This window comes from Somniosus microcephalus, chromosome 3 (genome assembly GCF_052327205.1).
Source record: "Somniosus microcephalus isolate GS21.2 chromosome 3, FLI_Smic_1.0, whole genome shotgun sequence".
Lineage (NCBI taxonomy): Eukaryota > Metazoa > Chordata > Chondrichthyes > Squaliformes > Somniosidae > Somniosus > Somniosus microcephalus.
The window spans coordinates 312233343-312258424 of NC_140989.1; the positions used below are offsets into that span (position 1 = coordinate 312233343).

Consider the following 25082-nt stretch of genomic DNA (forward strand, 5'->3'; position numbering starts at 1 on the left):
TGGGGATAATTGAGCCAGGGCACACAGGTATAATTCAGTCCCCATCTTACAGCCATACCCTTATTTCTGTATTTTGATTATAAAATCATGTCCAAAGCCGTTCAACAAATGCTCGGTATAATTTCTGACACTCTATCTACATTATAGCTGTGTCAACTTCTCTATTATAAATTCCTGTGTCCAGATTTAGGATTGAAACTGTCTATGAAAATCTATCACACTGTATTGCTAGTGGAGGCACTACAACACTACCACTGGTGCATGGGTATAATTAGAGAGTAACGGGTTTGCACAGGCAGTTTCCATTATGAATTATACTGATCATTTGTTGAATTGCTTTGGAAATCATATAGTATTTGGCATAAGTGGGCTAAGAAGCACGACTGTATGAACTAAAATGAAATGTAAAGTGTACCATTCACGAAGGGAGCACTCAATATTCACCTTTTGACTGGACAGCCAGAGTCATGTAATGAGCAGAGTAATGTTGTTTGCAAAACTCTTTAAGTCTTGCATAAGTGTCGATGTTCTTCTCTTTTGGCGTATGTTTCAGAGTCTGAGAATTTCCTATTGATATTACAAATAAATATGAATCTACACAACATAAAAGACAAAATTAAAACATTTGGGGTAGACCAGCAAGGTAAAAGGGAAACAGACATCTTACTGTTGTGTCCGTCAGTAGTAAGACACAAGACTGCAGGAGAACGGTACAACAGGTGTTTACTCAACGTGGCTCACTCTGGAACTGAACTGTACAGATTACTACTCAGTGCTATATACAGGTGTGGTCACTGCCGGTACTACAGTATACATGAGCTGTAAAAAGTAGTTCCCCCCTTAAAGGTTTTTACATTCCAATTCCTCCACTTTTAGATTAACAGTACCATAACACTCATTTAACAATTAAATATCAAGCTAATTACAATTAACACTTTTAACATACAACGTTAGCTGAAAATAGTCCATTTATATATTCAGTCTTTGGGGAGGCTTTCTGATCAGCGCCTTTCCAGAGTGTCTCGCTCTTGGTGCGGAGGCGATTTTGGCACCCTGTCGTCGGCTGGGTCATCAGCTTCCAATACTACGGTTTCTGGGGTAGATGCGACCTTTACGTCGGGTTCCTCACCAGGTACGTATGGGCGAGGCATGGGGTTGACTTGTTCCTGTGACTCTAGGGTCTGGTCAGCATGGCGTCTCACGACGTTCTCCCCAACGTCCACTGTGTACATTAGTGGGCCCTGCCGTGTGCATATCGTTCCTGGCTGCCATTTTTCTGTTCGGTAGTCGTGGGCCAAAACTGGTTGCCCTACATTGAAGCTCCTTGTTGGCTTCTCATGGATGTGCTGGAATTGCTTACTCTCAACATCTCTTCGTACGTCTGGTCTGAGCAAATCCAGGCAAGATCTTAACCTTCGGTTAAAGAACATCATGGCCGGGGCCTGGTTGGTGACTGCATGTGTCGCATTCTGGTAGGCGAACAGGAAATTGTCCACCTTGTGCTGCAGCGGAATGTTCTCATTGTACATAGCCTTTATTGCCTTCTTAAAGGTTTGTACGAACCTCTCAGCCAATCCATTTGTGGCTGGATGATACGGGGCGGATGTGTAATGCCTTACCCCATTCTTTTTCATAAACCTCCGGAACTCTTCGGACACAAACTGTGGTCCGTTATCGGAGCAAATCTGTTCTGGCAAGCCGTTCCTGGCAAAAATGGTCCGTAGGACTGCAATAGTTTTCTCCGTGGTGGTGGAGGACATTTTGATGACCTCAGGCCATTTCGAGTGCGCATCCACGGCTATTAAAAACATTGAGTCCATGAATGGACCAGCAAAATCAATATGCACCCGTTGCCATGGAGATGAGGGCCACTCCCATGGGTGTAGAGGGGCATGTAGTGGTGCATTTTGGACTTTCTGGCATCCTGAGCAGCTCTTGGTCAGGTCCTCGATTTGTTTATCGATTCCCGGCCACCACACATAAGCCCTGGCTAGGCTTTTCATTTTTACCCCTCCCAGATGACCCTCATGAAGCTCATTGAGCACTCTATCCCTTAACTTGGGTGGAACTACCACTCCGGATCCACACATCAAGGTCCCCCGGCACACTGACAGCTGTTCTCTCCTTGTCGAGAATGCTGGCAACAGTGAGTCGCCATGTGCTGGCCATCCCTTCACCGTCAAATCATATACCCGAGACAGTGTCGGGTCATTTCGGGTCTCCTTTTCTATACGAGCGTTAGTTACCGGTAGGTATTCAACTATAGTCGAATTAAATATTTCGACAGGATCCACTGCTGGTGCTTCCTCCGCAGTAGGCAGTGGCAGGCGTGATAGCCCATCAGCATTTCCATGCTGTTTCGTGCCCTTATATTCAATCTCATAGTGGTGCGCCCCTAGAGTGACCATCTTTGTAGTCGTTGCGCAGTCATCACCGGAACGCCCTTCTTCGGATTAAAAATGGAGACAAGAGGCTGGTGGTCAGTCAGCAAGGTGAATTTCTGCCTGTGCAGATAGTGATTGAACTTTTTCACTCCCCACACTAGGCTGAGGGCCTCCCTGTCAATCTGGGCGTAGTTACGCTCGGCTGAGGTTAGTGATCGTGACACAAAGGCTATTGGCCTCTCTGAGCCGTCTGAGAATTTGTGCGACAGCACCGCTCCAATGCCGTAGGGTGACGCATCACACGCCAACCGAACTGGTAGTGCTGGGTTGAAATGGGCCAATACCTCTTTCGATGTGATTAGTGTTTTGCTCTTCTGGAAAGCTCGTTTTCATCACAGGGACGATAGGCGTAGCCCACTCGCTCCAGTCTACCTTGGACAGTACTCCTGAACGTTCCAAACTCTCCAGCTCTGCTTCGACGGCTGGGCGGATCGCATAAGGTACTGGTCTGGCCTTAAAAAATTTTTGGGCTTGCGTTTTCTTCCGATTTTAATTGTTGCTGTCATGCCTTTTAGTGTTCCGAGTCCTTGCTGGAACACTTCTTGCGCGTCGGTTAGGATCTTTGATAGTCGCCCAGGTGTGACGTCGTCATCCTTTTTGGTAGCCAGTCAGTGCTTGTATGGAATGCCAATCCAGCTGTATTTTCCGGATCCATTCACGTCCCAGTAATGGTGGTCCTCCATCTCGCAATACATACAGGTCTAGTTTTGGTGTTTCCTTACCGTTATATATAACGGTCACCCTTATTTTTCCTTTGGGGTAGACTTTTTGCCCAGTGTACGTCTTCAAAATAATTTTTGTGTCTCTCAAGGGTATGTGTGAGAATAGCCGCTCGTAGTCCAGTCGGTTTATGACTGTTAGGGCTGATCCTGTGTCCAATTCCATTTTTACCTGGACTCCTGCTATCTTGAGAGTGACCCAAATGGTTCGGTAATCCTCCGTTTTGATCACATTATGTAGTTTCATACAACTCAGCTCCCTGCTTTCGGAGTTGGTATCACTCTTTTGTTCGTCTGAACTATTCTCCGTCACCTTATGTACCACCTTGTACTTTTCTTTTGGAGATTTCTTATTGCTGGTTTTCTTTCCCGACCTGCAGACTCGTGCTATGTGTCCTACTTTTCCACACTGTCTGCACACTTTGTCTTTGAACCAGCAATCATTGTGGTCGTGTGTTGTTCTGCCGCAGCGATAGCACTTCTCTGTTCTGTATGACATTTCGTTTGTGCCATATTCTTGCGGTCTCTGTTGTATCTCTGCAGCGCCCCGTGCTGCTGCTTCATATGATACCGCAATGCTGAAAGCCTTGTCCAGCGTAAGGTCCTTTTCAGATAAAAGCCGTTTCTGGGTTCCTTCACTTTGAAGCCCACACACAAACTTGTCCCTTAAGGTATCTGCCAGTCCCGTTCCAAACTGGCAGTGTTTCGATAGTTTGCGCAGTTCTGTTAAATATTCAGCATTGCTTTCATCCTTATGCTGGTTCCGTTTGTGAAACTTGAATCTTTCTGCTATCAGCAGCGGTGTGGGGTTTAAATGTTCCTGTAGTATCGTCACTATGTCTCCAAAACTCTTTTCCACTGGCTTCGCTGGGGTTACTAGATTTCGTAATAAGCCATACGTCTTTGCACCCATTAAATTTAACAATACCGGCGCTTTCTTGTCATCTGACACCTCATTTGCCTTGCAGTATACCTCTATTCGTTTGACATATGTAGTCCAATCTTCGACTTCATTGTCAAATGCGGTGATACTGCCACTCTTCGGCATTTTGGGTGTGGCTTAAAATGGCATCTCCCGCGCTTTCCTTCCTCCCCCGCTGCTGCCAACGCCGCTCTCGGCGGTCCTCATGGCAATGGCGGCGCCCTGTAGGTTTCGTGCGCTTCTCCTGCCAACGCCGCTCTCAGCGGTCCTCGTAGCAATTCGCGGGTTTCTGCGCGTCTCTCTCCCTCTCCTCGACGCTGCTCAGCCCCTGAACACCGGATGCGCCCTGTGCGCTCTGCCCGCTCTCTCTCTCTCTCTCCCGTCGACACTGCTCGGCCCTTTGCTGTGCTGCTCGGTCGGGCTCTAGCCCGCCGCTGTCCGGGAAGGGTCTGCGCACTACCTGTTGCCAGCCCGTTTCGCTGGACCACCGCGACTGGAAAGCCAAGCCTGGCTCTCAACAGCCTGCCCTGCAATTCTCGAGTCTCTGCTGGATGACTGGGCGGTTGCCCGTGGTCGACGCCCGTGTCTCTGGCCTTGACCTCCAATCTACTGGTCTCCAGGAACGAATCCCTGGGAGGTGATGCAGAGTTGCAGGTAGGATCGAATTTGCCTCGTCGCCAATGTTGTGTCCGTCAGTAGTAAGACACAAGACTGCAGGAGAACGGTACAACAGGTGTTTACTCAACGTGGCTCACTCGGGAACTGAACTGTACAGATTACTACTCAGTGCTATATACAGGTGTGGTCACTGCCGGTACTACAGTATACATGGGCTGTAAAAAGTAGTTCCCCCCTTAAAGGTATATACATTACACTTACCCGAAAAGAATTTTACCATAGCATGACCAGGCCTAGCAAGGCTTCCAAATAACAATTCTTTCCTGCTGGAGTCAGAGGGCATTGCAAGTTGAAACTCTGCCCAAAAGAAAAGTGTGAAGCGCTTGTTAAATACTAGTTTCTTAGTCTGCACCCTTAACAAAGACTCCTAGAAATTATAATGGATGAGGCTGTGTTGGCCCCAAGTTCAATTAGATTCAACAGCAAATTTTAGCTCTATAAATCGATATAAGGCACTAGAAAAAATTAATATATACACTGAAATTGCACCTTACCACTATCCACTGCCTCTAATTCCCGGTCAATGGTGTCTTGGATCATTAAGGGGCCAATGAAAAACTGTGCCCATCTGGAAGAAATGCACAATAAGACATGTTTCTTAGTATGAAAGTAATGTCTTTGCTTTCAGTAAAGTCACAGGAGAACATCAAATTCAGTTTTAGAAACTTACTGATGGCTGTACTCCCCCCCCCCCCCCCCCGCGAATTAAAAAATAGGAGAGATTATTTGCAAGAGATGTAATGTCAGAAAAAGGGAAGTAGTGGAAAGAAAACAACGCATGCAGGGCGGAACTAGGCCAATACCCATTAATAATCACTATCCAAAAAAGAGCCACCAAATTTTGGAATCACCTACAAATGAGCAACCCCCAATGCTATCACTACGACGCCCTGAAATGCCAAGAGCTGACCATAAAGAAGAATACCCTCAGTCAACTAGTCCTGGGACTCAATAAAGTAACTAATAACAATACTAACAATAACCAGCCCCAGGACAGTGACAGGGTAACACAAAGAATTCGACCCAACACAATCGTCGCTAAGCAAAAGGAAAAATATCTGTCATATTGGGCAGAAACAACAAAAACCCAAAGCAAACTCAATTGCTACTTGGCCCTAAACAGACAATACAACATAGCTGATTACCTGACCATGGTAAAGGATAACAAACTGAGAAGAACCTTGACAAGGTACAGACTTAGCGAACATAGCCTAGCGATCGAAAAAGGCAGACACAGGCAGACCAGGCTGCCAAGAGAAGACAGGATATGCTCTCACTGCAGTCAGGGAGTAGTTGAGACAGAGATGCACTTCCTCACAGCCTGTGGAAAATATCAGGGCATCAGAGAGAATTTCTATCAAAAATTCTCACAAATATGCCCTGAATTCAGAAATCTGACTGACAACCAAAAACTCCCATTCCTACTGGGGGAGGAGAGAAGCTGTGTAACACTGGCGGCACACTATGTTACAGCTTGCCATGAACAGTGGGACAACCAGTAAACTAAGACAAGAGTATATATAAACAAGGCAAAAATATATTTATAAACTCAGGGATATACCTGTTTATACACTGTATGAATGGAACCGCGTTTATGTGTTCAACCATAAATGTATTTTGATGCTTTGGCAACATAAGATGTACCTTATCATGCCAATAAAGCGATTTGTATTGTATTGTATTGTATTATTGAGTGCAGTTCTGTAAGGGTCAGCGTTATTGTTCCTCATCTACATAAATAATCGAGACCAAAACCATTGCAAGCTGGTCATATTTGCTGAAACAGTAGCAAAGAACATAAGAAATAGGAGCTGGAATAGGCCATAGACAGGAGATGATGGAAAATGATATACAAAAAATTTAGATTGATTACTGCCAATGTTCCCTCTAATTTTTTTCGGGTGTGGTATCTTTTCTACTGGCAACAACTTCTGAGTGCCCTGCGCACGACCTCCCGATTGATGCACGGTCGCGCGCCCACGCACCATAGGGGGAACGTTGGTTACTGCTAAATTTCCTTTGGCACTGCCCAGTCAGCTAAATCTATGTGTTTTTCCCCCCATATGCAAGATAACAATTGAATTGGGAGAAAGACGTGGCCATCTGGCGGCCAAAGCCTGCAACTACCTCATGACAGTTCACAACAAAACTGAATGAGAAATGTTGACAGCAATTTACCGAGAGTGGGTAAACCTACAGTGGGGGGAAATTTGATTCCACCAGTAACTAATGGTAGCTCACTGAAATTGCGCTGATAACTAATAGTAATACTGGTAAAACTCAAATTCGCATCATAACCCACAATAATACAAGAACTCACTGATAATAATAGGTGTAATACCCAGATATTCTACCTGCAACTAGTAGTAATCCTATAACCCTCTGATATTCACCCTGAAACCATAGCCCAAATCGCCCTGCACTGCACAAGAGCGAACAGGCTCCCTAGTCAATGCCACGTTTAACAGGCCCAATCTATCTCCCTATCTCCTTGGTCTCTGATTTGGACTCCAGTTCCATGTGAAGGTGCTAACTCTGAACTGGGAACCTCAGTCAGAGCTGATCTGTACTTGGACTTCACACGTCAAAACTGGCCGGTACAGACCGGCCTGAACCAAACAGAGAGATCGCACAAAGGACAGTGGGCTGTGTTTGGGACAGTTCTCACAGGGCACATCCAGCTCAGCAGCAACGTTTCAAAACCACTTCCTGAGCTCGGACTCAAGAAAGGAAAATTTTCATAGAATTATAGAAATTACAGCACAGGAGGTGGTCATTCGGCCCCTGGTGCGGGCACCCTCCTGTAACCCCATGCCCCTAAAGATCTTTTTATAATTTTCTTTTCAAATATATATACCATTCCCTTTGAAATGAAGTTTTAGTCTCTACCTCAATCACCACATGTGGTGACGTAGCCCACAGTCCAATAGCCTTCAGTTCAAGAACTTTCCTCCTCCCTTCCCCTTGTTCCTTCCAGTGAGAATCCTTATTTTCTGTTCTAGTTTCCCATTTGCCCACCAATGGAAATAATCTTTCACTATTTACCCACAGTAAGGTCTTTGGGTTTCACTCACCCCTTTACTGCTGCTCCTCTCTCAGTGCCACTCCCACTCACCACTTGCTGCTGCTACTCCCAGCTCTGTGGGAAATGCTGGTAGCACTGTAGAACTGAAAAACTAATCAGAGCTTGCATGGCGCATGCACCACCTAGTTTTTCCACACATTTTGTAGAAGGGCCCTGAAGCAGACGCAAATCTTTTCTTTGGCCATTTAAATTGATCCAACGTTGATTTCAAGCAGCCGCCAGATACGCCTTGAAGTAGCCAAATTACTATTATACCGTAGTTTGTATGTTAGCCATAGGCATAATTAGTTTTAATGCTAGAATACGTATAATGCAGCACCAATGTACAAGGTGGAGATAATGGGTTAATTCCTACCCTGAGTTAAACGATATAGAGGTCTGTGTCTGTATTTCTTTTATTCAGCTAAAGGTTTAAACATGATTAAATGACTTCAAGGCTGAGAGATTAAACTGCAGAAGAGTAGGGAGGAGTTGGTTGTCCAGGCAGGCAACACTATGCAGATAACGCACCTAAGGACTGGCTGATAGTAAATCACAACAGGGTTCCAGTCTTCAAAGTCTAATTAGGATGTGCTTGCTTTGCAGAAAGTAACTCGAGACGAGGCCAAATGCAAAGGCCTCGCACCCTTAACGAAGTCTGCTATCTTAAGAAAACATTCAACAAGCAAAACCACCTGGTTAATGGGCAAATGGGGGTTGTAAAGTAATAAAGATGGGGGTCCATAGGCCGGAGGTGACAGGACCAACCGATAACAGAAATGTGGGATTGTAAGCGCCAGAAGATGAAATGTCACGGTTTATAATTGCCATTTAGCTATAACTCTGTATATGCTGATAAGCTTTATCCCCGCCCCTAGGGAGGGGAGTTTGATTTTTGTATAACTGTGATTGTTGCTAGGGAATCGGTGGAGTCGGATCTGAGGAGAGACTCAGAAGGTTCTCCCCAGTACTGTGAATAAAGACCGTTTTGAACCATCCTTCACTCAAAGTCTGTCATCTGTACCAAAGATAAGCGTCGACTTTGTATATCACTTAGTCCGCTCTGAGTGGGAAAGGGTTAAGTGTCGACCTAAACATAACAAAAGGTCCACTTTTCAGGATACAACACGCCTACAAACAATGAGGGCTAGGCGCAGATTAGGTGCAGGACCTCACACCCAGATATTGGTATAGATTGCGCCCATTTTATGCCCACAAAACAAGAGAAATGCACATCAATTTCTACCCCAGTGTCCAAATAACTTTTGCTAAATGAGACTCACGCCAAATGCCAGGATGTTGGATCAGACCCACCATGTAAAGTGACACCCCGATATAAATGAAACTGGATTGACATGGTAAATGAAATTTAACACTGATAAATGTATATCATTACACACAAGCCAAAAAATGTGAGTCATAAATACACAATGAGTGGAATTAAATTACCACAGGGAGGTTTAAAAAGAAATCTGTGAGTTATAGCTGACGTGCAGCTTTGAATGAATAGACAATATGAAGAAACAAATAAAAAGTAAGCGGAATGCAGGTCTACAGAAGTTACAATGCATTCGTCAGACCGCACTTGGGAGTACAATGTTCAATTTGGATCACAAAGTACATATATTTGTATTAGAGGGGTACAGAAAAGTATCAAAACTGATCCCAAGTAAACAGGACAAGTTATGAGGAAACATAAGCTTTACAATCTAGAAATATGGTTACGGGTATCTCACTGAAGACATTAAATACTAAAATAGTGGAAATAAAGCAACCCAGATTATTACTTCAAATGCTGAGGAAGTAGGATCAGAACTACTACTGTCTTCCAGTTATCAATTTCCAGAATCAGAATATACAAAAACTAGAAGTGGCCCTATGATGACCTGAACCCATAGTTTCTTCACTGAAAGCTTGACTAGCATAAAATCTCCAACAGACCCTGTTGAACAATATATATTTTATAATTAGGTAGTCATAGAAGCTTAAACGATACACCAAGACCTTCTACTAACTTGATATATTTTATCCCCTTGTTAATTTCCTGAGCACACAAAGTGGACTCCAGCTGAAAAGACATGTGAGTGAACATTAGCTAGTTGACAGGCATAGCTGGTGCTGCTCTTTGTGGACATCTTTGGTTAATGCTTTGGTGTGACCAAAAATGGAATCCCTGCTAAATGTTCATGCCTTCCCATTAGTTTGCCACTTGCCTTCACTTAATTCTACCCGAGCGACCCAGGAAATATCAGCAGCATGCTCTCTGGGGTTAAATGATCAACTTAATAATAGTCAAAAGTCTAGAAGTTCTAGAATACATGCTCACCTATCAAGGGCCTCCTTGAAATACTTTCTCTGGATGTCAAACTGAAATACTGTGCGCTCGCAATCAGTTGATGCATTGTTACTTCCACCATGTTTTTTCAGGAAAGCATCAAATCCATTCTCATCAGGATATCTTTCACTCCCCATAAAGACCACTGCAACAAGAATCAAATGCATACTGGAAACATAATTCTGAGATTATGAAATACCTACAATTAACAGCAATGCAACGGATTCAAGTTATTTTTAAAAAATAACATTTTCTTGAGCAAGTAAAAAACAATTTCATGGCAGGGCCCAATTAAATTCTCTCCAATTAAAGTTAAACTCCCGCTGTATAACCTCTATGGAATGAAAGGAGACTGATGTCGATTCTAAACACCAGCAGATTAGTTGGGCCGAATGCCCTCTCCTGTGCTGTATATTCTATGTAACTATGTACAGAACTCAAATTTAAATTACTGCTTTGCTCCAGAGTCTTAATGTGATGTCAAAATTCAATGTGAAATGTCAAAAACTGCAACAGTTGCAAGTCAGCATTCCGTGGAATAAATTGGAGGACAGAGAAATCAAATACTTAACTGATCAAAATACATTTTCCCACATCTGCAATGTTGCTTCAAATTGCTGCATTTTACAACAACAACTAATTGTGTTTTTATAGTAATAAAATGTCCTAAAGTGCTTCCTGGAGCAGAAAATAACAGGACACTGAGCAGTGATGGAAGGAAAGGTGGTTAGGTGTGGTAACCAAGATCAAAGAGGTAGGCCTTGAGGAAGTAGCAGAGGAGACTCAGGAATGTATTCCAAAGTGTGCAGTCACAGCTGAAGGTGGAGTGGGGGAGGTCGAGTTGAATAGGAGGCCAGAGTCAAGGAGCAGAGGGTGTTTGCTTTAACACAGAAATTTGGGAGGGTGAGGCCATTGGAAAGGATGAAGTCATTGAAAGAAGAGGCAATGGAGCCATTGAGCAGGTTGAGTGCAGCACTGTAGCATCCAGGGAAGAAGTTGGCAGATCAGCAAAAACTTTGGGGGACAAAGATATGTTTGTATTGGCAGATTATTGTTAACAAAGTTCATGTCGACACCTCAAACCCTAGCAAGCAGTCAACACCTTCAGGAGAAAGGAGGAGGGAATTGGCTGAGAAAATAAAAATTTTAAAAATACATTTAAAACGAGAAAGTCCTCATTGGTTATTCTGCATTCAACCAAATATTTTAAAATTAAATTTACCTTTATTATTTATCAGCAAGATCCTTGCAGATTAACTCAAATCTAAATAGCAGCTTGTGCAAAACAAATCTGAGATCAACTGGTCGACACAAACATTACACAAAATACATCAAGTTACATAGAACTTAACCAGCTCATATTAAATGATATCCTGCCCAACACAAATTAAGACCTACATTAGAATCAACTACAATAGCATTGGCACACTAATACAAACTGGGTAGTATTATAGGGTTTAGCACCAAACGTATTAAAGTTGAATTATAAACAGACTTTACTCACTGTGTTCCAAAAAATGTGCCAGTCCTGGAAGGTCATCAGGATCACTAAAACTTCCAATCCCAACACAAAGGGCAGCTGCTGACTGTGAACAATGAATGTCCTTAGATAATAATTCGTTGCAAGAATAACATTAATTTTTACCCCTTCCCTATGTTACACTAGAGGGGAGACAGATAACATTCTCCTAGGCCTTTGCCAATGCTGCACGGAAACCAGCTGGGAGATGGTGTGAAGTGCTTCCACAATTTTCCTTTCCCCAAGTGTAGAAACTTGACTGCACCAGTGTGGCCAATACTAAGTGAAAGATCAACAAATCAACATTCTACCTTTCCCTGCTGCAGTACATAGATATTCCAGCTTTCTACCAGAAAATAATACTTAACTGCTTAAAAAGCAATAGGATATTGGTCTTGCATTTCCTTCAGTTTAAAATTGAGGCAAATATTCCATCCAAAAATATCACAATGGGTAGTACAATATCTCCTTTTGTCATTGGAACACATTTGGACTCCCAACTTAAATAGTTTAGTTATGTTCCTATGTTGCTTACCTCTACTAACATTTAAAATAGCTTATTCTCATCAGGCAATAGAGCACTTCATGAAAACAAAGTGCTCCATTTTGTGGGGTGAATGGAGAAATACAAATCCTACATCACAGAAATGTATTCTTTGCCAATCACAATTCTAATTGAAGGAAGACTTGTAGCAGGTGAGTTGGGATAGCATTTATTGTATACAAACACTGGCGGACAGGTAAAGCCCCTCTGGTCCATCCAGCCTGTTCCATACAATTGTGATACCTTTATCACAATTTTTACACTCTCCACCCAAAACCATGCAATCGCCTGGGAGAGGCGAAGAACCAGATGTAAACCTAGGCCAATTTGGGGGGGGGGGGGGGGGGGGGGAGAAAAGAGAGGAATCTGGGAAATTCTTCTCCGACCCCCTCCAAGGTAATCGAAACTAGTCCAGGAGATATAATTGTACCTGTTGTATTAAAACACTTTAAAAGTAGCTGTTCTATTTCTTACTCCTGAAGTTAAAACCTCATCAATAACAATCTTGTCCAAGCAATTTCTAGTATGGAGGTGAAGAGCTAGAAAAATGCTAGGCAGAGGAGAAAAATATAAGACTGACTCACGTTAACACCACTCACTCAAATCTCCCAATAGCTGGTTCAGAAGTACTACAAGGAGACCCCAGGCAACAAGTTATTGGTGACTAGTGTACGCCACATTAAAGACAGAAAAATCACAAATACAATTTATTTCTATCTGACATTTTGGTGCAGAAGGAAGTCCAAACTGTAAAAATATACATTGGTGGAATGTACCTCAAAGTATGTCTTTACGATTTTGAAGTTTTATCCTACATGGTGTGCTACACAATTCAGCATTTTGGGTGCATTGCAAAATAAGTAATTCCCCAACTTTTCAGGCTTAAACATCTGTATGAAAGTGCAATCTGTCTGTAGGATTTAACAGGAGCAGTTAGCCACTGGACAGGCATAAGACAAACAATTTACGTAAAATCAAACCATTAAAAAAATGCTACAGTATACACAAAGGATAGTATGTAGCTCTGTGTAGAAATCACAATTTTGTCTCGCATGTTAATTGCTCATCTTAGAGTACACTTACAAGTTTAGTGAAGATGTGAAGCAGTTTTCATTTTGCACCAATGCTAAACTTGTGTAGAGTTAATGCCCACCCTGACTCTGGAGTGAAGCAGAGTGCGACTCTGTCCTTAAGGGAGTCTCAACTCACTTTGCTTCAGTGTCAGGTTAGACCCAGACGCTGGATTTAGATTGCAATTACACTATAACTGTTTCAGTGCAAAGCAAAACCATTCTGCACTGATGCTACAATAGTGTAAATGCACTCCTACTTGTAAATAGAAACAAACGTAACACAATAGGGTCACCAACATCAATTGAAACAGGAAATGTATTCTATAGAATTGACAGATAATCTTAAACATCCCAAACAAAATATCTATACACTTCTTAATGCCTCTAAGTTACTCCTTGTTGTAATGTTTTGTGTTTTAAAACTACCTGGGCATAAATTTTGAGTAGAACTCTTCTGATAATGACATCATAAATTATCTGAGCCACCTCTTGCTGCACATCAACAAATTATAATTGTGCTACTGGGTCTTTCTGGTCATGGTGTGACTATATAAGCTGTGTCTTTATGCATTTCTCCACTTCACCTGACGAAGGAGCAGCGCTCCGAAAGCTTGTGATTTCAAATAAAGCTGTTGGACTATAACCTGGTGTTGTGTGACTTCTTACATTTCTGGTCATGGTCTTTCCCACATTACAACAGTGACTCCACTTCAAAAGTACTTCATTGGTTGTAAAGCGCTTTGAGACGTCCGGTGGTCGTGAAAGGCGCTATATAAATGCAAGTCTTTCTTTCTATGGATGTGGATTTTCACAGTCCAGCAACATTAAAAGTTAAGTACAAGTGAAGATCCAGTGGTATGGTTCAATGCAAAACAACAAGAAATAAATCTTTACCTGCTTTTCTGAATTTTTTTTGTTTCCAGTACATGGCCCCTCTAACTCTCCAAATTCTTCATCATAATCATCTACAGATTCTCCTATAGAATCATCATCGGACGAATTCTCAGAGCTGTAATCACTACCATCACTTTCCTCTTCCTCAATCTGCATACCCAAACCAGGCTTTGTTCCTTGAGCAATGGACATGTCGGAGATTAAGAGTGCGCTTAAACCATTTTCAAGTTTGATATATCTGAAATATATTTGAAAACATATTATAAGTAAATTATCTTTTCATACAAAATGAATATTTACATTCAGTAACAATATGGATCTATCGCATTCCTGTCAAGTAATATGGTAACAAAATAGACCTATCATACTCACATGGAGTAACAGTACTCAAGGATAAGGATCTATTACACTTGTATGTATCTTATACACTAGGGGAAAAACAGCATTGTAACAATATGGCTAGGTTATTTCAGAGGGCAGTTAAGTGTCACATATTGGCCAGGTAAGGACAGCATATTCCCTAAAGGATATTAGTAAGTCAGTTGGGTTGGCAATCCACAGCTTTAAAAAGGTCACTTTTACTGATACCAGCTTTTTAAAATTTTAAACAGAGTTCAAATTCTCAAAGTGCCATGGTGGGATTTGAAGCCACATGGAATAATAATCTCCATAAAAATATGTTTGTGTGTATTATGCAGATAATATCACAATTAAAAGAAACTTCAAATCACAGAAACTGACAGCACAGGAGGCCATTCGGCCCGTCGTGCTGTGTTGCCTCTTTGAAAGAGCAGTTGTGCTTCATCCCACATCTCTGCTTTTTGTCCATAACCGTGTAGTTCTTCATCCTCAAGCAACTGTCCAACTCCCTTTTAAAATTATTTATCGAATCAGCTTCCACCGCCTTTTCAGGTAGAGCTTTCAAGATCCCGACAACTCAGTGAAAAAATTTCTCCCCTCTAGATCTTTTGCCAATGATTTTGAATCTATGACCTCGAGTAACTGACCCACTCACCAGAGGGAATAGATTTTCCCTATTTACTCTACCAAAACCGCTCTTCATCTTGAAAACCCCTATTAGGTCAATGCTTAACCTTCTCTGTTCCAAGGAGAACAGTCCTAACTTTTCCTACCTCTTTCTGTACTGCACTGAACTGTTAGGCTAGATTATGTGCTCAAAACCTTGACACAGAGGGAGGGGTGCAAGCACTGAGCCACAGCTGACACAGAACAGTTGGTAATGTGGCGTAAAACATTCCACACTGACACCATAGCCAACCACTCTGAAATGCATGGCTCAATTTAAATAAAAATAAATCTAAGTTTTAATATTTAAATCATTTAAATTTTACTTGACCTAGTTGTTTAAGTAAATTTAACGTGGAGGAATCGAGGGACTCAATTATCAGTGTATACTGAAGGGCTGAAAGGCCTACTCCTATTTCTTACGTTCTTATGTGTAAATCGCATCCCAGCTCAACATCCATCACTACATATCATGAACTAAGAGACAACTGCAACTCATAAGAAATAGTTGCAAGCAAATTATTAGGTCAGCCATTACTTTTGGAGATACTGATCATATGTTAGAGACATTCTTATTTCAACAAACATTTCTTCACACAAAGTATCTGCAAATAAATTTTATAGTAGATCCTGCTGATAAACTGGTCCCCAAATAATTTGTATGCATCGAGGTCCCTCAAAAATGTTCCACATTGCAGAGTTGCCAAGTATTCATTTTTCCACCAGTAACATCGTTTTTGTTTTAAAATCGCTTGTAGTTGCGAGTGGAAAGTAGCCAATTTTCTACCCTAGCCATTTGTGGAATCCTGATTAGTTTGCCTATACAACAGTCACTATACTTCCATGTGATTTATTGAATGTGAAGCACTTTGAGATACGATAAGTGTTATAAAATGCAATCTATCCCAGCTGACAATTCATCAGGAAACAAGTCAGCAACTTGCTCCCAGATCTTCACTATTCCCAAATGATAAAACTTTTCCATGGGAGCAGCCTCCCAGGGTAGGGTAGGGTAGGGTGCCCCCCCAGAGGTCATATCTCACTCCTGGTCTAGTACTACATTACACCTCCCACTCCCCAACACGAATGTTTAGGGATGTAATTTGCTCCACAGATACTTTTTAATCAACAAAAAAATTGATTGCATTTTTTTTTCTCATTCAAAATATCCCACCCTTCTGGAGAAGAGTAACAAAAGAAATACTTGCATTTAAATATTTTTTTTGAAGTGTAGTCACTGTTGTAATGTAGGAAACAAGGCAGCCAATTTGCACACAGCAAGCTCCCACAAACAGCAATGAGATAATGACTAGATAATCTGTTATAGTGATGTTGATGGAGAGATAAATATTATGGATAACTCCACTGCTTTTCGAAACAGTGTCATGGGATCTTTTACGTCCACCCGAGAGCAGACGGGCCTCGGTTTAACGTCTCATCCGAAAGACGGCACCTCTGACAGCGCAGCACTGCACTGGAGTGTCAGCCTAGATTTTGTGCTCAAGTCTCTGGAGTGGGACTTGAACCCACAACCTTCTGACTCGGAGGTGAGGGTGCCAACAACTGAGCCACTGGCTGACACCCCGAGACCCCTATAGGCCACCGCAGCCAACTTCTCCCTCCTTGAATTGACGCAGTTGGGCAGGCTCACTGTACCTGTACTCTTTGGGGTCACTGGGAGATTTGACAATGTCCGGATCGCTTCGGTTTTTCTCGGGTTTAAATTCCTCCTCTGCATGGTCCGAGCTGTCCGCTGCAGCCGCGCCGGTGTCTACACTCTGGCCCGAGTCTCTGCTCGAGGATTTAGATTTATTCCTCACAGGCATGGCCAGGCCGCGCCGTGGAGGACAGAGACTGAGCGCAGGCGGGTCCGGAGGATGCTCCTGAGGCGGCCGCTCCCGGCTCAAGGCCTCGCTCCAAACGTCCAACCGCTCAAATTTACAAAACGGTTTAAATGTTGCAAGAGACCCTTTATAAAATGTAACCAGACGCGTCGTAATGGTTCTTTAAAAAAAACAGATTAAAACCCCGCGGTGCCCGAGGGAGGGAGGGAGGCCTGGTGCGGTCTGATTGGAGCACTGTCACCCTGCCTGCCCGTCGCGCCGTGCGTCCCCTCGCCGCTCACCAAACCCGCTGCTCCCGCCCACCGCACTCTGATTGGTGCTTTTGTATAAAACGATCATTCTGTCACATTCGGTTGACACGCTCGGCGGCGGCACATTGTATCCCAGTGGAATCACCAGCGTGCTAGTGTTTATGCTCCACACGAGCATATCATCCCACCCTACTTCTTTTAACCCTGTCAACATCTATATTAACTTAAAAAAAATACTGGATGCTTACTTCCCAATGTGAAACACCAGAAGTACAGTTGCAAACCACAGTTGCTGAAGATGCCTCTGAGAAGCTCAATTTCCTCGCTTGTGCAGCAGGCTGATTTCCTCTCTCAACGGAGTTTAGCATACCCCAAGACATATGTCTAAACAGTTTCCATGCATGAGTCAAAACTCCTAGGTGTGCACACAGAACAGCTTGCTTTGGCCCATGTACAAAATGTATGACCAAGCTAAGAGATTGGCTAGAAGAAGAAGCAGCTTGGAGGAAGGAGAGCTCCAGGCTGCACAAAGAAGACACTGAGTAGCCCGAAGAGGGAAATAATCCTGTGGTTGGCACATCTCTTAGCTTAAACTCCTACATAAAGACTTTGATCAGTAAGCCATGTATGTGACATTGGACTTAGATGTCTGAAACTTCAAGGTGGCTTGCACAATGCAAGCTGCCCTGTGTAAGTTTTGACACCATGCTCAAAACAGATGCACGTCATATAGCTGATGAGGAAACTGAGACTTTTTATATTTGTTCTCTGGATCTAGGTGATGCTGGCAACATCACATTTATTGCCTATCCCCACTTGCCTTGAGAAGGTAGTGCCAAGCCTTCTCCTTGAACCACTGCAGTCTTTGTAGTAATGGCATTCCCACAATGATGGGAATTCGAAGATATTAATGAAGCGACAATGGAGGAATGCTGGCTATATATGTCCAAATTAGGAAGGCGTATGACTAGAATGGGAATTTGAAGGTGATGGTGTTCCCATGATACTGCTGCTGTTGTCCTTGGTGGTGGAGGTTGCAGGAAAGTGCCTGCAACCCCTACATAACACTGCAAACCAATGGCCCAATTGATTGGGTAGTTATAGCCGCACAATCAGCAGGAAGCTTACTAGTGCCCTTTACTGGTAACCTACGCCATTTTAGCCAGTTAAACTCCAATAGCACTCTTGTGCACACTTGAGGGTTTCTAAGACTTGACTCTGCCAACCTGCATTTATGTTCTCTGGACTTGGATATGTCCCTATGGGGAGAGATAGTGCATTACTTATTGGGCAAACAGAAACTGTACAGGTCGGTGTAGATTTGGAAATTCTTTAACATGGTGATGGAATTTCACACACAAAATCATTTAACTCTCAAAAGGCAAATTCTCTCCAGGATTGGAATAAGGATTGCATATCTGTGGAAGATCTTCTAGAACCTCTCTCATAATCCTGCATAGAGTATCAGATAAAGTTTCTCACCTGATCAACAATCCTTCTCTCAACTTAACCTATGTGATGCAAATTTACTATTGTCATTGCTTCTTTCTAAATTACATGTTCCTCCAAAGCTTTTCCTCTTCCCTGCATCCTCACTGTATTGAAATGAAGGCTTATTACACCCTTTCCTAATCTAAACCATGTTTTCTTATACCTTACATCCTCAGTCTTTCCCCACCCTCTACAACCACAAACTTTTAAAACTCAAGCTTGTCGTGACCTAGCCACTACTTTTTGATTTATTTTGTCTTCTCTTTTCAATCTCAGTATGGACCTTGACCAAAAAAGTTTTCTTTTTCCTTGTTTTATTCCCACAAAACTACCATCTTTTAGATGTTAGAAAATGTACTTCCATGAACTTTAAACAATCTATTTTTTGCTAATATCAATATCAATCTTTCCTCTTGTCTTTCATAATATCCATTCCTACATTGCATCATATTTCTCTTTTAGTTTTGTGGCCATCAGGTTCTCCCTGGCTCTCTTTGTTATCTGTCCATCAATGTTCCTTTTTGTCTTTTTGCACTCTAAGCTGTCTGTCATTGTTTGTCTCTCATGTTTTAGCTCTCTTATTTCAGTGTCAGCTTTCATTAACAGAGCACAATAAACGTGAACCAGTGTACATAAAACAATATTTAGATCTCCCCGATGCTCCTGATATTCATAGATCTGCAATCTTGCAAATTAAAAAAATATCTTGGGGCATCAGAAAAAATGTCATGATCATTATTTGAACAGTGACCAAATGTTTTTTCAAATGTTCACAGCTGTACTCCCCTATCTCGCTGAGCTTGTGATAATGGATTCTTAATTTTATAATTTTATTTTCAATATATTGTTCTCAATGTGCTACTGAAAGTTACACATTCATTTTAAATTTCATGGTAAATATGATGTAATTCAATTATATGATTTTTTCCCTGATTATTTACTTTTTTTCTATGCCAATTAAAATAATTTAAATTGATAACAGCTGGTGAAAAATACCCAAGCTAGAAATGTATCATATTTCCTTAGTGCTGACACCTCTAGCCTTGAACAATGTGCCCTAAGAAGGACAAGGGCAGCAGGCGCATGGGAACACCACCACTTCCAAGTTCCCCTCCAAGAGAGCATCCTGACAAACTGTATCACAGTATGGTACGGCAGCTGTAGCTCCCATGACCGGAAAGCCCTGCAGCGGGTAGTCAAAACTGCCCAACGCATTACCGGCACCCGGCTACCGACCATAGAACATATATATCAGAAACGCTGCCTACGGAGGGCACGGACCATCATCAAAGACCCTACCCACCCCAGCCACAGTCTGTTCGCCCTCCTACCATCTGGAAGACGCTACAGATGCATTCGCACCCGTACGACCAGATTTAGGAACAGCTTCTTTCCCAGGGCTGTCATCCTACTGAACTCCACAAATAAACACTAAAGCCTGCACATCTGCCGATGCACTTTATTATGGTCATATTTATGCTAATATATATGTACAAATGTATGTTGAAATGTTTAAGTGTCCTAATCCAAATTGTACACTCTCGGGAGCCGCAAGCCTACATTTCGTTGTACTGCACTTGTGCACTAACAATGACAATAAAAGTTGATTTGATTTGATTTGATTTGAAGTCACACGCCATCCTGACTTGGAAATATTTTGACGTTCCTTCATTGTCGCTGGGTCAAAATCCTGGAACTCCCTCCTTAACAGCACTGTGGGAGCACCTTCACCACACGGACCGCAGCGGTTCAAGAAGGCAGCTCACCACCACCTTCTCAAGGGCAACTAGGGATGGGCAATAAATGCCGGCCTTGCCAGCGACACCCACATTCCATGAACGAATAAAAAATGTTTTTTTTTTTTTTAAAACAATTATTTCTGATATTTGGACTATTCCATTTACCTGTAAGTAGGTTTTGGTTTTTTTTTCTTCAAATTATAGCAGCATGGCAATATCCAATCTATAACCAGCGGGCCTGATCCAACCCACAGAGCTCTAGTTTTTAGTTCTTCCCACAGTAGAAACAGCTGACCCGCCACAGGTTTGTAGCAATTAAAAAAAATATCTGAGGCATTACAATGGGGTTTCTCACCAGGAGCACCTGGGTTGACATGCTGGACCTTCTCCCAACAGCTCAGCTCTCCTTCAGTCAGGACCTGCAGTAGATTTCTGAGACAGATCCCAACTAAAGGACAGCAGCACTGCCTGGAGCCAGAACTATATGTCAATCCAGTGCACTCCTGCTGAAAAAGCCCGTAGAGCTGCCTGAGATTTCTTTTCATTTTCGCAAACACATGGACAGATCAGCTGTTTCTACCGTTGGGTTTCTCAGAGGTGAGTGCTTTTTGTCACTAGCACCTCTCATTTATCTATTCTAGGGTGGGAATGGAATAACCCACCTTGGAGCAACTGACAGACCAGTTTCACAAAGGCTGAGCATGATAATGACAGCACCCTGCCTCCCCCTCACCCCGGAATTAGCCACCAACTAAGACACTGTTGGATCCCACCTCCAGCATACAGTATGATAGAAACATAGAAGATAGGAGCAGGAGTAGGCCATTCGGCCCCTCGAGCCTGCTCCGCCATTCAATGCGATCATGGCTGATCATCCAAATTCAGTACCGTGTCCCTGCTTTCTCCCCATATCCCTTGATCCCTTTAGCCTTAAGAAATATATCCAACTCCTTCTTGAATATATTTAATGAATTGGCCTCTACTGCCTTCTGTGGTAGAGAATTCCACAGGTTCACCACTCTCTGGGTGAAGAAATTCCTCCTCATCTCTGTCCTAAATGGCTTACCCCTTATCCTTAGACTGTGACCCCTGGTTCTGGACTCCCCGGCCATCGGGAACATCCTTCCTGCATCTAGTCTGTCTAGTCCTGTTAGAATTTTATAAGTTTCAATGAGATCCCCTCTCATTCTTCTAAACTCCAGCGAGTACAAGCCCAATCCACCCAATCTCTCCTCATATGTCATTCCAGCCTGGTGAATCTTCGCTGCACTCCTTCCATGGCAAGAACATCCTTCCTCAGATAAGGCGACCAAAACTGCACACAATACTCAAGATGTGGTCTCACCAAGGCCCTGTACAACTGCAGCAAGACATCCTTGTTCCTGTACTCAAACCCTCTTGCTACGTAGGCCAACATACCATTTGCCTTCTTAACCGCCTGCTGCACCTGCATGCTTACCTTCAGCGACTGGTGCACAAGGACGCCCAGGTCTTGTTGCACTTCCCCTTCTCCCAATCTATTGCCATTCAGATAATAATCTGCCTTCTTGTTTTTGACACCAAAGTGGATAACCTCGCATTTATCCACATTATATTGCATCTGCCATGCTTCTGCCCAATCACCCAACCTGTCCAAATCGTACTGGAGTTTCTCGGCATCCTCCTCACAGCACACACGCCCACCCAGCTTTGTGTCGTCTGCAAACTTGGAGATATTACATCTAGTTCCCTCGTCCAGATCATTAATATATATTGTGAATAGCCCATTGTTACCATCCCTTTATGCCATGCCTTAGAAACAGTGGACTCCTCTAATCTGACCACCCACCTGAGTCCTGATGCTACTGCTTCTATCTGCTGCTCAAGTCCCCATTTGCTGCTGCTTCTAACTCAGTGACTTATTTGAACCCCAATGCTGTTGTCTCTCACCACCCATAGCTACAGAGACATCGGCCTCGGTTTTTACAGGGGGACGGGAAGGGTGCATGGGAGCCTAGTAGGTGGCGACAAACCCAGCATAGTCGGAGACATGGGGCAGGATTTTCCTTGGGCCGTGGAGGCGGGATTGGAGGCGTGCAGGTGGATAAAATTGCAAAAACTGGCGGGCAGGCCTGACCACGCCTCCATCCCGCCTCCACGCAATTTTCAAAAATTCGTGTCTGATGGTCCCGTCTCCGTCCTGCCTCCAAGAAGCGGGATAGGCCGTTAAGGCCCTTAACAAGCACTAAATTGTCTCTATAATGCCATTTTGAATGGCCATTGTGATAAATCCATGTAGTGAAACAAGGGACTCGAAGAGGCGATATCTTAGAACTAGTACGAGTATTTTATTAAACAAACAGAGTAACAAACATCAGGCCTGCATCCTGGCATTCCACCTTTGCTGACCTTAACAGGAAGCAATCCCCTGACCTCAGCAGCAGCATTGGCTACAGCACCACCTGGTGGATAACCTTAAACATAACATCCCAGATTACTATATCCCTCCCCACTTAAGATTTCAGTATGAATTTCTCAACAAACAACCATTCCTAAGGGTCACATAAGAAGTCTCCATTCACCATGTTCCATACTTGATGAATCTAACAAGTCAGTATCAATCTCTCTGGTGGCTTGCGAGCCCTTTGTGAACGTCTAACAGTAAAGTCCCTGCTTCGTTGTGGTGAAGCCACCAGCTGCTCCTGAGCAGTGCTCAGAGTATCTGACTCTCCAACGATGGTTTCCTCTTCACGAATAGGTTTGTGTGGAATTGTCTCTGTCCCTGGTGGTGGCACCACAGATGCAATTCGATAACTGGGGGCAACCCTGTCCTCAGTCATTGCAACTGGAACCTTTATTTCAATTTCCCCTTGTCTGGGAAGTATCTGATCTACATGTCTGCGTACTACCCTACCATCTCCCAACATGACCTTGTATGATACTGGACCTGTCATTGGCCTAGAAATTGGCCTGAGGCGCCCAAGTGGCGCAAAGTTCGCCTGGGCGCTGGAATTTGTGCCGCGATCGCCGCATTAGCAATCGCCGCAAATTCAGTTGAAATGCCCCTAGAGGGAGAGGGGGCGCGGCACGAGGTGCTCCGCGTCCCTCTTAGGGCGCTGAAAGTGAATTTCACAGCGCTACGTGCCGCAGCGCCACACGCTGCGGCAAGGCACGCTGCGATACTGCAGGCCTTCCTCCCACTGTTAAGGGGGAGGGGCCGGCAACAGCACGAGCCCCGATCGCGAGTGCCGGCAAAAGAGCCCGGCACCAAAGAGAAGTGCCGGGCTCTCGGGAAACAGCCGGCAATGCCGCGGGGGGGGGGGACCAGGAGGCCGGGGACGGAGGTGCTGGCAGGCGGCCGCCGAAAAAGCGGCCGCCCCGTACCTCCGCCTTAACTTGCGCCTCTGCCGGCACAGTAAGGCCCCGTGAACCAGGCGTGGGTAGCGAACGGCGCAACTACGGCGTTCGCTACCAAATAATGCAAACGGGGCGCAAATGGGGCGCTGCGCACACCGATGACGTCATCGGTGGCGGCGCAGCGCAAATGTCTAACTCCACCATTAGCGCCCCTGCTGAATATCGCGGGAGGTGCAGCCAGTGGCGCTACAGCCACTGACTGCCTCTTTAGGTGCTAACAGGTGGCGCTACTCACCCAATTTTTCCCCATTGAGTCTATGAAGCCAGGAATCCACTTTGGTCCATAACTGAAATTCCTGGTAAGGACCGCATCTCCTTCTCCAAAACTTTGGCTCTTTGTTCTTTTGTCATGGTTCTCTTTTTGTTTGTTTTGTCTGTTTTCCATTTTCCTTTTTAGGTCTGGGTGGACAAGGTCAAGAGTGGAGCGTAATCTACGACCTAATAACATCTCAGCAGGAGAGAGTCCTGTGGTGGATTGAGGTGTTATTCTGTAGCTGAACAGAACCCGTGACACTTTGGCTGCTAAACTCCCTTCTGCACTTTTTTTCATCATCTCTTTAAATGTTTGTACGGCTCTCTCCGCAAGTCCATTTGAGGACGGATGACATGGAGCCAAGGTCACTTGCACTATGCCATTTTTTCTCAAGAACTCTTTTGTCTCTGTACTCACAAAACAAGTGGCATTGTCACTCACCACGATCTCCGGTAGCTCTTGATTACTGAAGCTCCGACGCAGGCAGTCTATAGTAGTAGTGGCGGAAGCCGAATTTACAGGATAAACATCCATCCATTTGGAATGTGCATCAATGATTATGAGGAACATCTTCCCCATGAATGGACCCGAATAATCTAAGTGCAATCTTCTCCATGGTTTATCCGGCCACTCCCAGGGGTGGAGAGGAGCCGCTGCTGGCACCTTCCTGTGTACCTGACAAGTGCTGCATGTCTTGACTAGATTTTCTATCTCCTCATCTAGCTTTGGCCACCACAAGTAACTCCTAGCCAAGGCTTTCATATGCGAGACCCCAGGATGACACTGATGTAATTGCTCTAGGATAGACTGTCCTGCTGACTGTGGAATAATCACTCGTGCTCCCCACAACACGCAACCATCCTGCACACTCAGCTGTTTTCCTGACACTG

General features: G+C 43.8%; 1 protein-coding gene across 20 annotated transcripts in view; it reads right to left on the bottom strand.

Annotated features, from left to right (window-relative positions):
* The window catches only part of LOC147122149 (nardilysin-like), a 135305-nt gene that overhangs the window by 82837 nt on the left and 27386 nt on the right, over positions 1–25082 (bottom strand). For 10 of the 20 annotated variants that reach the window (XR_015077691.1, XR_015077693.1, XR_015077690.1 and 7 more), the window contains exons 1-7: positions 16875–17328; positions 14193–14430; positions 11667–11748; positions 10154–10307; positions 5258–5331; positions 4965–5060; positions 445–567 (exon numbers count right to left, since the gene is read on the bottom strand). Coding sequence is in view for 11 of the 20 variants with exons in the window: in XM_085982939.1 (XP_085839065.1) it covers positions 445–567; positions 4965–5060; positions 5258–5331; positions 10154–10307; positions 11667–11748; positions 14193–14430; positions 16875–17044 (937 nt within the window). In the remaining 9 variants the exon portion in view is untranslated. Of the gene's footprint in view, positions 1–444; positions 568–4964; positions 5061–5257; positions 5332–10153; positions 10308–11666; positions 11749–13001; positions 13137–14192; positions 14431–16874; positions 17329–25082 lie in introns of those variants that run through there. The other 10 variants (XM_085982934.1, XM_085982933.1, XM_085982944.1 and 7 more) reach the window with 7 other exon arrangements.